Source organism: Sparus aurata, chromosome 16 (genome assembly GCF_900880675.1).
Source record: "Sparus aurata chromosome 16, fSpaAur1.1, whole genome shotgun sequence".
NCBI classification, from domain to species: Eukaryota; Metazoa; Chordata; class Actinopteri; order Spariformes; family Sparidae; genus Sparus; species Sparus aurata.
The window spans coordinates 6,146,762-6,162,730 of NC_044202.1; the positions used below are offsets into that span (position 1 = coordinate 6,146,762).

General features: G+C 42.8%; 1 protein-coding gene across 1 annotated transcript in view; it reads right to left on the reverse strand.

Annotated features, from left to right (window-relative positions):
- Positions 1–936: 936 nt before the first annotated feature.
- Positions 937–15,969, reverse strand: part of frmd6 (FERM domain containing 6) — a 28,284-nt gene continuing 13,251 nt past the window's right edge. The window contains exons 4-14 of the mRNA XM_030391728.1: positions 14,574–14,653; positions 13,324–13,400; positions 13,006–13,192; positions 11,390–11,545; positions 10,933–10,998; positions 10,392–10,460; positions 6,507–6,681; positions 6,034–6,342; positions 5,773–5,904; positions 5,420–5,511; positions 937–4,875 (exon numbers count right to left, since the gene is read on the reverse strand). Of these exons, the coding sequence (XP_030247588.1) occupies positions 4,585–4,875; positions 5,420–5,511; positions 5,773–5,904; positions 6,034–6,342; positions 6,507–6,681; positions 10,392–10,460; positions 10,933–10,998; positions 11,390–11,545; positions 13,006–13,192; positions 13,324–13,400; positions 14,574–14,653 (1,634 nt within the window). The 3' untranslated portion in view covers positions 937–4,584. The remainder of the gene's footprint in view (positions 4,876–5,419; positions 5,512–5,772; positions 5,905–6,033; positions 6,343–6,506; positions 6,682–10,391; positions 10,461–10,932; positions 10,999–11,389; positions 11,546–13,005; positions 13,193–13,323; positions 13,401–14,573; positions 14,654–15,969) is intronic.

Genomic DNA, 15,969 nt, shown 5'->3' on the forward strand with positions numbered 1-15,969 from the left:
TGCAGCAGCTCAGCCATGCAGCCGTCACACACTGCTCCAACAGGAAGTGTGGCTCAGGCGCTGGACTGCTTTGTGACTTTGAATTGTGTTTTTAGTACAAGTTGTCTTCTCTGCCTCCTCTCAACATTATCGTGGAACATCCAGGCAGGGATGGTTTGTATCATGGAGCTCGATGGTTGCCAAGAGCCAATCTGAAACCAAATAAAGAGATAGTTGATAGCTGATAGGGGCTCTGGCTCAGGCCAGTGGCACGGCAGGTGCTGAAGCCGGAGCTGAGTTTCATGGTACTGTTGGGTGGGGCTGAGGTGGAGGCACAGGTGAGGGGAGACTGATTAGCTTAGGAGATTGTGAAGTTAGAACTGAAGAAGCCTCCTGCATGAGAGGTGAAACTGAAAGATACAGGATCTAGATTCCCCGCCTCTGTTTTGACTCTTGAGCCGCTCTGACAACTAAATTTCCTCAAGTAGGGGATGAATAAAGTCTCATTTAAGACTCAAGAAGATCTACTATATTTATGTGACTGTGTTTTGCTTATGAGCTGATACATCACATTTAAAATGGACAGCTTGTGTCTCATGTTAAAGACAACACCGCCACCTTCAGGCCAAACTAAAGAAACACTTACACACCTGGAAAATGAGTGAGAGCGAGTGAACAGCAGAGGGCAGCACAGACTAACATTCAGGTACCTTCCCTCTGACAAACAGAAATATTCTTTATCCGATTATCATTATTATCATATTTTAGAGGCAGTTTTAGTTGTAATTTGTGTGAAACATACAAAATATTAACTTTCTGTTACTGTTTTCTGGGTAGATTAACAGCCACGAGGGCTCAAAAGTAAAGTGCCTAGAACTTGAGTGTTTTTTTATTTGAGTTTCTTTTTTACATTTTTGGAAAATAACATTCACTGAAATCACCACACACCAGCAGAACTTTGGCAAATAAATGTACCTTTTTATTGGATATTGAGGGCATTAGTACCAAGAAGGCACAGACCAGACTTCATAATAACAAATCAGTTTTTTTAACTACAGGGTGACAAAAAAAAAAAAAAAAAAAAAGAACCTTTAACGTTTTCCTGAAGGGAGGATCCTTTCACAGAAAGGATTATGGACACAGACATACAGACTCTTACACAGCGTAAGTGCGACCATATGTTGAAGTCAGAAAAAAGGAGAGTTAGAACAATTACGAAAGACTTTTAAGGACGTGGGTTATGACTGTATGGCTATGTACCTTAAACACATAACTGTTTTAATACAAGAAACATCATCATCCATCAAAACATGACCTTAGATGTTTTCCATTAATGAGAAGAGATAATCACGAGCTTAAAACAGTGAAAGAAATAAACCGTAAGAAATATAGAAGTTGTTTTTTTTTCCTTTTAATAACATAGTATCAAATTCACGTATCACACAAACGTATTCCTTTAAAAACCTTTTGCTTAGATGCTGCGTCACCAGTAATGCGAGAGACCGTGTGTCTGAGTGGTAATAGTTACTTAAAGCTGAACTGGAATGACTCAGTGATCTGAATGACTGTGATGAAGAGCGAGTTTGGAGTTCTGAGCCACATGGAGACGAAATTACACATCGTACAGCTCGACCTGGCAACACAGTAATGGAGTAAATTAAAAGTAGCTGAGTCATTTTGTTTGTTTGTGTTTTGCTGACGGACACCTAAAGATAGGACGTTAAAATCATGCAACACAGTGAACGCTACACATTTAAAGGAAGAGTCCGACATGTTGGGGAAATGCGCTTATTCCCACAAAGAGATGAGAAGATTGATAACGCTCTCATGTTTGTGGGATGAATGTGAAGCTACCACCAGCAGCAGGTTAGTTTAGCTTAGCTTAGCATAAAGACTGGGGAAACGGGGGAAAAAGCTTACATGGCTCCAACCAACCAGCACCTCTGATGGTCACTTGGTAGCATGTTTGTTTGACCTGTACAAAAAACAGCCACCATGTTTTTTGTTATTTTCAGTGAGTTGCACGCTGAATTATTTCTTAATTGAGAGCAGTAATCTCCTGGCTAATACGCAGTCCTTAAAATATTGTTACCACCTGCTGAACGACGGGTCGAACCAATCACAATGTTTGTTTAGGTTGATTTAAGGGTAGAAAACCACTGCATCACACACTATAGTCTTTTCTCATGATGTCATTTTAAAGTGTACACATCTCATTCATCTAAAATGCATGTTTGATGCTCCCACATCACATTAATAATAATACTTGGACTAACTCGAAGTCTGTTGGGTTGGGTCAATATGAGAGACGCTAGCAAAGCAACACAGTACATGAAACAGAGAAGTCGGACCACCGTGTTTAACTATTTATCTCTAAATGTTTCATTTATGTTGGAAGATGACAATAGAAATAAACAATTTTGCTGACGTGTGACGTCATTGGAATTCTCTCTCTCTAGATTGAGGCTATTCATGCTAAGCTAAACATCTTCCGGCTGTAGCTTCATATTTAGTGAACAGACATCGTTCATGAACGGTCAATTAAAAGTTATTTAAATTTGTGTGAATTGTTTTTTTTCACTGTAAACAAACGATGAAAGGCTTTATAAATAATTTTCAAACAACTTTTTGTTACAAGTCATCAATTCACAAGAGTTGTATCCATTAAGCGTCATTTTATTCTTTTATTGCTTTTTATTTAATTATTGTGTTTATTGTGGAGCACTTTGGTTTTGAAACATGCAAAACAAATAAGCTTTTTAATTATTGTTATTATAAAGATGGAACTTAAACCTTTACAATTGCTCAATAAATGGTTTATGAACATTTCATCTTTTGTTAACCGTTAAATAAATATTCACTTAACTTTAATTTACCCGAAGAACAATACGTGTATTTCTCAACATCTCAACTTTTCCTTAAATATCAATCTTTTCCATTTCTTCTTGACAATTCATTGATACTTTGAAATCGAAACATAATTCAGTGACCGTGATAAAAGGTTGTGTTGCAGTGTTTTCCACCTGAATCAAACATGTAGTTGAAGAGTGAGTTTCAGCGCAGAGAAGCTATAAACGTGATGCACGGCAGCGTGGATTTGAATCAGACGAAGATGTAATGTGGCACTTTGAATTTCAGCTGCATGATTAATGTGTAGAATCACCTCGTCTACAGCTCCTGTCCTCATCCATACCGTTTGTGAGAAATACGAGCTTGTGACACATCCTGTCAGCTTCCACAGAAATGAAAAAGAAAAAAAGAAACAGTCTTTCTCGTTTAGAGCCACAAACATCACACTTCCTTAATACTGTCACATACATTTGCTTGTAATACTGACTGAAATCAAAGGTTTAACATACACAAGTCTGGACAGTTCATACAAAAAAAAAAAAAAAAACACAACGTGCAAAGAGACCTCAGGTAAAACTAGAGGGATGGGAAATAAAAAATGTAACAAATTCCAGTTTCAAATGATAGATGGAACTTAACAGAGTGAAATAAAAAACCGGGCAGAAAGGAAGACGGACATGTGTGCAACAAAAAGTAGTTTGTTTTGGCTGACAGCCAGCCCGGGCTCCATTTTGAGTCTAGATTACAGGGAAGCTTTTGTGGCAACAAACTCAACGCACGTCAGGACATGTGGGGACTTACTCGACCTCATTCCTCCCGGGATTTTACAGGACATGAAACAGTCTGAAATCGACTCTTTCTGACATTTAAGATGCTGAGAGACCGGCTTGATCTGCTTCAGTGTTGTGTGTTAAAAATAAAACAGAGCTTTGAATTCTGATGGCTTGGATCTTTTAAAAAAATGACTGAAGGTGTGTGTGGAGGGTGTGTGATTGTCAAGGCGAGGGTTTGACACCTGCATAGAGTGTGAAGGCACGTCGGGTGTGTGTTCACATGATTAAGAGTCCAGTCTGAGAGCGGGGAGTTGGCACACTGCACTTCCTGTTGAGGTAAAATGAAGTGGCGTCGAAGAAGGATTATGGGTTCGTCTTCCCTCCCAACACGACTCTGAAACGTTTCCGTCATGGCTGCACGCTGAGAATAAGTCGGACATTTCGTTTCAGTTTATTTCCATTTCTCATCTTTGGTTCGTAGCTCAGAGTGATTTTGTCCTTTGCGTCCTCCAGAGAGAATCTTTGATATGCTCTTCATGTCTGTGCATGAGTCTGTCTGCTGTAAGCCCACGTGAATGCACTCAAAGTCTTTTTGTGACTTCATTATACAGCCAACACGACCTGTGGTTCTTGAAACCGGTCTGGAGGAGACAGATTTGAATATAAATGTTTTTTAAAAGAAGATCCCTTTTGTTTCCTTTCACTCAGGGGAGCAGCTCAGGTTTTGTTTTAAAGACACAGGTTCTCTTAAACCCAGTGTTCGTTGTTAAAAGTTTCAGCCAGAATCCTCCATCTTTGTTCGTTTATTATGTCTTATTCATCCGACAGCCAACTTGCTGCCACTTCACCCATCTCTGCCAAGAATAGAAACCACCTCCAGCGCTCCCTCCTCTCGACTTATTCCCTGAGGGCTGAAACATCTCCACGTCTGACACGGAGGAGCAGAACAGGTCACCCTGAGGCCACCCTGTATCCACCTCCGTCACACCACAAACTCGGGGACCTCTTCGCTGGTCAGGTCCAGGGAAAAGTACTTGTTGGTTCTCTTGATGGGAAACGGGTGCTGCTCGTTCAGCATGCCGGCGCGCTGATCGGCGAGACTCTGATAGCCGCCGCCGTCGCTCAGCTCCTGGGCGCAGCCAAACGTGTAGCTGTGGGCGGTGTCCTGGCAGAGCTCCGCCCACTGAAGGCAGTCCTTCTGGTAGAGCCGGACGTCGTCAAGAGACTGGCTGTGCCGGTCGGTCGAAGACTGAGGCTTCCTGCACGCAGATGTCTGCGGGAGGAGAGCAACAAACCGGATATTATAAAAACGCTGCAGACGTTTAAAAATGACAAAAGACTTCAGCTATCCATTGACTTGTTTCTAAAGAAACAGGAAGCTGTGAAATCATAAATAATTGTCAGATTCTCTATCTTTACAGCTGTATAACATTATCCTGGTGTTTGAGCCTCCCACCGTGAGCGTGATATCAGGGGAAAACAGCCGCCGTGTGAATCTACGGGTGAAATCTGACACTGGAGTATAAATCAAAGCCTACGCTGCAGGTATCTTTAACCGCTTTACTTTGTACTATTGCAAAACAAAGAACTGATTGTCTTCAACATCCCCTTGAGAAAAAGATAAGGGATGAAAACCAAACAGCTGCAATACGATCTGCTATCTTCCACATCACTACAAATATTATTCTGCAGACTACATATAGAAACTATATTTTTCTTCAATGCATTTATCCAAACATTACTTTTTTGGATCTTGCCATGCATTGATATTGTGTTACTACAGTCGAACATACTGCTGTGTCTTAGATCTGATTTACCTGTGGCAGGGACTCGATGCTCTGTCCTCTCATCTTGACGACGGTCTCAGAGGAGCTGGACGTGGAGGAGCTGACATCTTTCACGATCAGTCCTGTGGAGGAAAGATGATGAACATTTAGCTACAGTATGAAACAACTCTCACTGTGTGAGTCCTTATAGATAAACAGATATAGAAATAATTTACCCTAGATTTACAAGCTTCTTTATGATTGATGATATGTTTGTGCGCCGTGGGGTTGACTCTTCACTCGATAAACTACATTTTTAACGAGGAGGATAAAACAACATTTCTGTTCCGCTACATTTCCAAACTTCAAACTGTAGATTGACATCAGTGAGACGGCATCTGTACCTGAGTATCCGTTGCTCTGATCAGGCGACATGGTCAACATGTCCTCTGTGATGTGGATACACAGCTCCTGGTCCAGAGCCATCTCATGAAGCTCCTCGTAGTCTTTGGGGTCGTCCACCAGCATCTCAATCTCTGAAGAGAGAAATGTTGTCTATATTGAATAATTACAAATGAAACATTCCGTTCTGGTACCTTTCTCTTATTCTCTGATATTATTGAATATGTACAGTAAATACTTGTGGATAAAGCATCAACTCTTACCGTCATCATCTAGTGTGCGCTCCTTGCCGCTGCTCTCGATGCCGGAGGTGTGTGAGCTCCCGTGGCTGGTTGTGGACGAGCTGCAGGTTCGTAGGGGCCTGTGCGGGGCCTGACCGGGGGCCCTGAAGCTGTCCGTCTCGATGCCGGAGGTGTGCGAGCTGCCGTGGCTGGTCGTGGAGTGGCGGGACAGACGTTTGTGATGAGAGACGCTCCCTGCGCTGCTGCCGCTGGCCCTGGAACGTTTGTCCAGATGATCCATGTCCAGTTCGAGAGCATCGCTGATGTATGACTCTCTGTACTGCTTCTTCTCTGAAATCAGCCAAATACAAACACATTTAAGACATAGTACTTATATCTTATTGATAAATTACAGACCTGATATTGTGACATTTATATTATTGGCTATTTATCGGAATGTGTGCTGATGTTGGCAGTTAGCAAGTGACTGAATACGTATCGATGTGCAAAAATACCTTCGTTTTCCTCCAGCCGACGGACTTGTTTGAGGACCGGCTGCAGGTTCATGTAGAGCCGGTGGCTGTTGCTGAGCAGCTGCAGGAGGTGGCGGGAGCGAATGGGACAACCGGTGTAGTAGATGAGCTTGCGGGCCGAAGGCAAACCGTCGGGGAGGATTTCAAATTTCTTTCCCTGAGAGAGCGAGAGGAGAGGGCAAAAAAAAAAAAAAGAATCACATGAATGTTGATTACAGGACTCTGTGATTTATAGCAAGCAGTAATATAAGATTATGAAATAGGAATGTAGATTTCAAGTTACGATTATGAGCCAGTAAGGCCCGGAGGCAAACCACAGAGGAGGAGCAGAGTCTGCTCTTAAAACTACTCTGCAGCCAAACACAATGCAGCAATCAGCTCATATATCTGGTCTTGAGACTCTGAAACGACGCATTTTTGAAGCAGCTTTGGTGATTCTCCAGGAAGACGACATGTTGGCTGAATGCATGGAAAAACTAAAATGGCGGATTTGTGCTTTCTCCCTTTCTTTTGGCAGGGACGCGCCTCAATAACAGCTGTCTTTAGTGTCAGCGGGGTTGTTTACAATGCAGACCTATAAACATTTCTGCAAGGGTTTGGACTTTCAAAGGCAACGGGTGGGTTTAAAGTCCTGGAAAATGCAAAGAGCTGCACATTTTGACCACAGGACTGAGCTTTCACTTTATTCATCCAGACTTTTTTTTTTAAAAAGAAACCAGCTTCATCCAAGTATGTTTAAAGCCTGTGCATAGGTAGGCAAGCACATTAAAAGGTATCCAGCTTGTACTACAGGGAAATGAGTTCATAAAAGAAGTGACAGCGGTTTTCCTATAAAAGCTCATTTTCTCTTGGCCGAGGTGTCTTTGAGGCTGAAAGACTTCCCGGACCTGCGGGGAAACTGTGGGTGGGAAAATGAAGAAGAAGTAGTTCTCTGCCATCCCTCAGGTCGAGTATTTGTCTTTAACCTCTAAGTGCCCCTCTGCAGCTCCTGGTGGCCACCGCTGAAACACTGAAATCATACTGGGCAGCGGGCACGTGTGAGCGAGCCAAACTGTGCGAGGCAGAGCAGGTCACTGCTGCAGGAGATGTCTGTTCTCCGTGGTCCATGGCTCACTGGGGCGTATTTACATTTAACATGTCTTAGCCAGGCATCCTATTCATCTTGCTGTTACTTTCACACATGATCTTCTTGGTACTTTTGATGTTGTAGACATGCATTTCAAACTGTTTTGACACAACATCTCTACATCCAGTTTTTCTTATTTTATTTTACACATCACTGAAGAACTACACCAGACATTCCTACAGCCCCCCGTCATCGAATACGTGATCTGTGTTAGTCAGTCAGTTCTCTCCCTCTCTTTGTGTTTCTCGCTCTCTCACAAAATTATTGAAAAGTGTTGAAAACTTTGCAAGTTTTTGCCAACTGACTTTCCTCTCATTATGTCTTGCCGTGGCACATTTTTGCTCAGCTGTGTTGTTTTCGCCTGCCAGAATTCCCTGTAATTGGTCCAAAAGTTTGAATCATCCTAGAAAATATTTTCATATAAGAAATGAACTGAGCCGGGGTTCAATTTAATGCTGACTGACATCGACTCACTTCGATGGAGGTTCGGCTGATTCATTCAGACAGGTTTCAGGACTTTAACTTTGGTTTGGATTAAACTGAAAGGTCTGAAAGTGTGAAGTATATCTGAAGGCTGTCCATCATCTTGACAGATTAAGACTCTGAAGGTGATCTGCAGTAACATTAGTAACTCGCAATCAAGACTGACAATAACTACATGTAGACTACCTGCAGAAGACTCCCCCTCATTTGACATGCTATGTCTCGATAGAAAAAAGAAGAGATTATGACAGAATTCTTATGATCATTATTGATGAGCCTCAGTACCGTCAATAAAAAGATTATTGATGTATTATTGACTGTTTTTCTTATTTGCATGTGGCATCAATCAGAGAGTTTTGGCACCACAGTTCCCATCATGCTCGGAGAGAACTCCATTAACTCTGGCCTTCAGCCTCGGGAATCGTTCCCATCTCTACCACCGTCCCACATGACATGAATGTGGCAAATGTTTGACTCATTTTTAGCATAAAGTCGTTAACGTTTTTGCCAGATCTGCACCCTGGCGAGTCCTGATTTGATTCATTAACTACGAGGAGTCCCTGTTGGCACTGTAGCTATGAATTTGTTAGATGTGGGATTCATACTGAATCAGTGGCATCTCTGCTGGTGGCAACTATTCCAGACCAAAAAACACACAGCAGCAGACTGGTGTCAAGTGGCGGGTTATTAAAAGGTATTCAGACGCCGCTTAGAAAAGTTTCTTGTTTCATGCAGTTCACATGGTCAGTCCGTCTAAACTCTCTGCTCAGGACAGCTGGACGACCTTCTCCCTCGTCCAACAACCCCTCCGCAACGGGCCACACACGTCGGAAAAACTCCCAGCAGCACCCAGGGGCCGTTTTTATCCAACAATCCCTCAACAAGACCAGCATGAATCAGAGTACTGGCGAGGAACGGAGTCTCAGATCCAACACCACAGGAGACGAGGGTGATTACTTCTTTTCAGCTCTCTCACAGGGAGAACGTCAAACTTTTCACAGGCTCAGGAAAGGCATTATTGCATCAGAAACACTGACTCCCATTTTCATATAGCACTCCTTATGTTAAAGTTTGATACAAAGACGAGCTGAAGTCATCCATGCCAATATCCTGAAAAGAAAATCCCCCTGAAACCATTGCAACATCTGGTGTTTATTGACCCACACGTCCCTCCGCCCTGCTGAGCACTCTGGCTCGCTCGGCCATAGCTGCAGCCGTGGTGGCAGCGGTGTTGGATGACGTGACTCGTGGGTGGGGTGGAGGAGAAAGCCTGTTATTCAGGAGAAGGGCGGGACGGGGCCACAAGAGGCCCTTCGCATCCACAGTGGAACCACAGCCGCGCCACCGACCGCTTCACTCTCACGACGCTGCAGACGGCAGACGCGAGGAAACCGCCGAGAAAACAAGAATGAGGAAAACAGGATGTCTTCACCGTGAACTGTGTGGCAGATGCAACGGCTGCTTGCACCAAAATTAGGACGGAGCCAAACTCTACTCTTGAATGAGAACCTTCTGGGACAACAAAGCGAGTCTCTCAGCAGCCTTTCAGTCATGAAACCTGCCGCTAAAGTCCCTTCAAATGGATAAAACCAAAGACGTAGCCGAATTAGAGTCAAAAGGGCTTGTTTTTGTGCAACAGCACTGATAAGCAATAATGACCTCTCTTGTGATTAATAGCTCACTGGCAGAATCCGTGAAGCCGTCACAGTGAAACAGATATATAGTAAGCTCCTTGGGCTTCCTGCGATAACAGAAACCCCTATAGAAGCAAATTAGCCGACTGCTGTGCTCAGCTTAACGACGGGATGACTCAGAGCCCAGACGAGGAGATTTAACAGGATTTCCTTCAAAGGGATACCAGTCATAACTGATAAAATGAAGGCATGTGTATCATACGAGAGAAAATATTGCTGCCTATACATGATGTGTGTTTACAGTATACAATGTCTGCACGTGTGTGTGTGCACATGGAAGGAGGGTCTTTGCGAAATCCCTGATTAGTTCCAGAGGACTCGCAGGGTTAAGATAAAACAGCAGTGTGGTGAAAAAAAAAAAAAAAACCTGCGTAAAAATGTCCACAACGCTGAGCACACAAACATCGCAAACATCCCCCATAAGCCAGGAGATGTTTGGGTTTCGTCATCGCTGAAGTAAGTGTAAAAAAAAAAAAAACAAGCCAAAATAAAAATACATTACAGGTGTAAAATGTTTCTCTGGGCTACGTGTTGGAAAAAGGTGTGATGGTGCATCTGACTCACCACAAATACCAGCTTTCCCACGTTGGTCCAGGGGAAGTCGTACAACAGTTGCCTCACAGACCCGACGTTCTGCAACACAGACACATGGAGAAAAAGAGTTACAGGTACAGTTTTACTTTTCAGCTCAACAATGACAACGCTGCTGCAACAGGCTGCAAAAGTGAGAGTAGAGCAGAGTCATCGTTCAACCAATGTAGTGCAATGTTGAACTGAATTCCTCAGGACCCAGTGTATGTCTACTGTTGTTCATGTTCATTCGAAAACGCAATATTTTTTATTTTTTAAGCTATATTATATTAGAAAAAAGTCAGAGACTACATTCAAAACACAAACTTTAGATACATGAAGTTATTCAATTCAAAAACAGAGGTTTCAGCAGAGGCTGAAATGATCGACCACACTGGCAGATTTTTAGGAATCAATACAACACGAAGATATTACTGTTATAAAACAGTGCAATGCTCGTCTTTTCAGAAATCAGGAATGTGCAAAAAAGTAAATAAACACCAAAACAGTGAAGTCTTGAGAAAACGTGTTATACCTGGAATATTTGAATGCCACGTAAAGTCAGCCCCAATGTAAGAGAAGCTTCTACTTCTTTCTTGTCCTGTCGAAAGAAATGAGATCAAATATTTATTGGGTGAAGATCAAGTCAAATCTGATACAGCAGAATAATCTGAAATCCAATGAGCTGCGATGAAAGGATCCCTTAGACAAATGAAAAACTGGCAATGCAACAATATTTCGATGCCAGTATTGGTACAACTGTATCAGAACTGAAACTGAAACATTGACTTTTGTCACAGTAATACATTAAATATCCAAGAAAGCAAAACATTAAGTAGTGTCAGTAGCAGTTTTAGTCTAAAATGCAATCCAATCCAATACAGAAGGTATGTCCAGTTAAGTGACTAGGTGCAAGACAAGCCTTTAACATATGTAGTAAGTAATATGTAGAGATTCAACAACCTGGACTGACACTGTGTTCCATCTCTCACCTTGTAGAGTCTGTAGTAGTGGACGGTGACGTCATCAAGCTGAGCACACTCCTTAATGTATTTGAGGTGTGCCTCTGAAGCTGTGAGAGCAAACTGGTCTTTATGCATGTTCGGGATATGCCTCAGGATGTACTCACGGCCGCGCTTGGCTATCACCTGTGCCGGGAGAGAAAGCGGGAAACGTCAGGCCTGGCTGCCCTGAAGTTGTACTGACACATTACAGCAGATTGGCAGCACAGGATGCCAATGAGGGTAATGAAGGTCCCTGCTGCAGGGCAGACAGATGTCAACCTGGAGACTGAACAGGAGCCAGAGGCACAAACAGGAAACGCACTCATTAAGCTGCGCATATGGCTTCTGAAGGTTTTGTAAGTAAGCTTTCTGAGCAGCTAAATCTGTGGGAGGTTTACTGTAGGGTAACGCTCATCATCAAACAATTTCCTGCCGCTGCTGGTTTCAAGTAGCGATAAGCAGACAGGAGGCTAATTACAGGAAGTGAAGGGCAATCAGACGGGCGTGGCTGTCACAGCCGGAGAGGTAGAGGATGGTGGTGGTGGTGGTGGTGGGGTGGTGGTGGTGGGGGTGGGGGGGTTGCCAGTGCGGCCAGAACAGCCGTGTCAGCCAGAGCATTTCTCAAGATTTAAAAAGAACAACAGTGCGTGTGCCACTTCCAGGGACGAAAATACATTTCGTGCCCCAGTTCTCTTTTATCCCACATGCTCAGATGTGGAGCTGTCGCTACGTGTTTGTCCGGCGTGATTAATGGAAGGTGGCTATAGACCCACACATTGTATTCACGGTGCAGGCCAGGACACTGAACACAGCCGGACGGCCTCACACACACCTTTACTGTATGTTTCATCTCCTCAGTCAGTGACGCAGCATTTTATTTCGGGTCTGTTTAAGCAGAGACCTGTTTATGTCACTGATGTTTTCCAAGGACGTTCACTTTAACTCACTGAGACATCAGACAGACTTACTGCAGAAGGATTTACCAGTCTAATACGGCAATGTGTTAACCGCGTTAGTCACATTTAACATTACTTTGAAGCTACTTGTGTACACCGCCGCCTCACACCAGAAGGGAATTAAGACTATACTATAACAGTTACTGAGTTAGAAGCTTTTCGTTCCACGGCACCTCAAAAGTCACATTTTGATTCACATTAATATTCAAATAAAAAATATTCTCAAATACAGGTGAAATCACTGAGGATTGAAGATATTTGATATTTTTGAAGAAATATCCGTGAGTCTTATAGACAAATCAACTCACTGATTAATCAAGAAATAACCAGCAAGTCTTTCGATGATGAAAATAACTGTTAGTTTCAGCTCTAATACTAAACAAAATGGAATGTATGATGAAATATTAAAAAAAACAACTCCTCCACAATAAAATCCTGAGAGCGATAAGCTTTACATTAGCCACACTGGCCTCGACATTAATACAGGATGTGACGGGGTGCTGCAGGACAGCAAAGAGCCAGATGGGCTGTGGTGTGAACAGGGAGGTAAAGGAATGACGGTCAGTCATCTTAAATCATCTTTTCTTCTCTGATAAATTTCACATGTGAGGGTTCAGCCCACATGCGGTGCTTGTTGGACATACTCACCCACGGGGGGAAGTAGGCTTCTGGTTCAAAGTACTTCCCAAAGTGCTTGTTACGTTTGAAGTTGCCGAGGTCAGCCTGCAGGGCGAAGGCTGCCAGGAGGAAGTAGGCCTCCTCCCGTTGGATACACTGAGAGAGCAGCACCTGTTTCCTCAAGTGCCAGTAGTAATAGTACCTGGCTGCCCGGTCACTGCAGGGCACATGGAAAGCAACATTAATCAGATTAAAGGTTAAGTGAGTGATGGGAGGGCAGGTTGTACAGCGATTGAATGTTCTGTGAGGCTATAAACCGCGTGCAGTCAGTCGAGGAGCTTTACTTGCCTGATCAATCTCCCGTTCTCAACGTAATACTGAGCCCTGAAGTGAATGATCATCGGAGGCCCGAACTGGTCGATGCCCTGGAAAATAACACGAGTGGAAATCTTGTTTATTTTCTGAAACAGCATGATTGTAATCCTTCCATCAGACTACACAAGTAATAGTTCATTAGAATGGTCATGGGTCGCAGCCTTGTAATCCCATCCAACCTGCTGCCACCACTGCGCCGTCCAAAAGTGGACAAAAAGCTGCTCACAAAAAAAAGAAGCATGAACCAAACTGTGGTATAAAAATCAAGGTCTGAACTGAAGCTTGGATTTAGAGAATTGTTCAACCACTTTAGGCTACTTATAAGCCTTCACGGTGCAGCTGAGTACCATATAACTGTGTCCCAAGCTGTTAAAAACAAAAACTACATTTCTCAGTTGCGATGTGAATGTGACATGAGAAAACATGTTTGCCAACTGGGCTGATCTGGCATCAGTTTATATCCAAGAATACCTTAGTTAAAAGGAGCTTAAATGTCTCATGTTGGTGGGTTCAGTTTCCTTGATTTGTATCTGCTATTAATGGTACAATCTGTAATTAAATGTAAACAAAAGGACAGCCCAAACACATATATATAAATGGCTATGACTCCAATGACACGTTAGCTAGACTGGCTAGTTACAAGAAAACATTTTTCAAATGTTGAAACAAAGGCGTTTCAACACCTCTCGAGCTGGCTGGTTAACATAATATTTCTCTAACCAATACACAAACAAAGTGTACAAACAACAATTTGTGGCTTTAGTGGGAGTTACAGACTGCGAAAAAATGTCATGGTGACTTCCTGGAGTTTATCCAGGTTCGGTTCTCTCAAGTCTGAAGAGAGAGTCAAACCTGTGCTCACCAGCTCAGTCTGGTAACCAGCGCTCATCTGTCGCCTCTCTTGTGAATAAGCACACTTTTCCAAAACCTATCAAGTCATATTCTGCAGTTTCATGCGCACCCACAATTCACTGTATTGGTCAAACTTAGAGAAAAGGCTTTTTAGGGGACAGTTTATATTTCCACTTCCTGTGGGGAGAAAGGCGCTCTTGACAATGAATTTGATGTAGATACATCTTGAGGCTCGAGGAGAGGCTCTAATAAATCCAGATTTTTGACTGATTTTTAAAACTGCATCTTGCCTTTGAAATGGGGATTTAATGTCCTCTGCTCACTGTTAAACGTCTGATCCAAAGTCAATAATCCAGAACATCATTTCTTACCTTACTGGCTTCTCTCTTCCATTCTTTGGGGCAGTATTTGGAAAGCTTCTGATCCAGCTCCATATAGATGTGTTCATTATCTGTCGGAGGAGGACGGGAACAGATTTAGCTTAGACACTCTCTGCGTCATCGGTGTGTGTGTGTGTGTGCGTACACGTGTATGTATACTGTAGGTGACTTTATGTTTGTGTAGGCACTGAGAAATCCTCCCTGAATGCACCCTGTTCAAAGACTGCCTCAGAGGCATCACATCAGACATCCTCTTCACTTCCCTTTGTACTCGAAGCCTCTGGTGCTCCTGCTCATTTCTTCACCTCGCTCTGTCATGTCTTAATCTGCTCCTGAAGTGACGACTTTCCTGAGCTGCAGGGCCGCTGAGCTGACAACTCTGAGTTTCTACACAATGAAAACTCATTGAAAAGCAAAAGTGTATGAAGAGCAGAAGCAGAGCCTGTCTGGCAGAACATCAACGCATATTTCCTGTCAAATTCGATGACAAGTTTTATGACTTCTGTTTAAATTCTTAGTAGTACGGTTGTACTATGATGTCCCAAATATTGTGCTGCATGTTAACGCCTTGTTTTCCCTTGTTAATTTAAAAAGATACAATCACAAGCCAGAACTGCATCCTTCTATAAAGATTCTGGTTTTATTTGGGCACATTTTGAGATCTCAACCGCGAAGACTTCTGCCGCCATCCAGATACAATTAAGGTCAATGATATTTGGTTCGTGGTGCTCAAAGAACCCAAATATTACACTTGAAGAGCTCAATGGCGAAGTCTGTTTCCAGAAACAATATCTGTGCTGCTCGGGCTGATCCACAGACCTCATTGTGAAAAGTTGAGAACTATTTGTGGTTCTACGTCGCCAGAATAGTAAACAGATCAGGGTTGATATATGTGTTTCAAAATGCGAGGAAGGTCTGTGTTGCGTTAACAGAATATTACATCAGTTACTGCGGATGAAGACTTAAAAACAGCTGACTCTGCAACGGTTGATTATGTAAATGTGGAGTGTATGGTGGTCTTGTTCCTAGAACATCATTATTGATGGTGTTTCATAACCATAATAAAAAAAAAAACTGACAAAATCCGGATTTGGATCAACTCCTGGTAGCTGGGTGAGTTAAGCACTGGACTCCCAGGTTCCTGTTGCACTTGGAAGATATTGTTGAACTGTTCACTTTTTATTTTTACACTAAGTTTGCTTCTTATTTGCTGTTTCTTTCTGATTTTCTGTTGCTGTGTGGTTTAGGCAACTGAAAAAGTTGGTTGATGATGAAAAAAATACCCTTTCACAGTTTTAAAGCTATGACATTAATAATATGTAATTGGTCTGTTTCAATGGTGGAGCAAAAGTAATTATGAGTTTCCAGCAACAACTCTAACACAGCC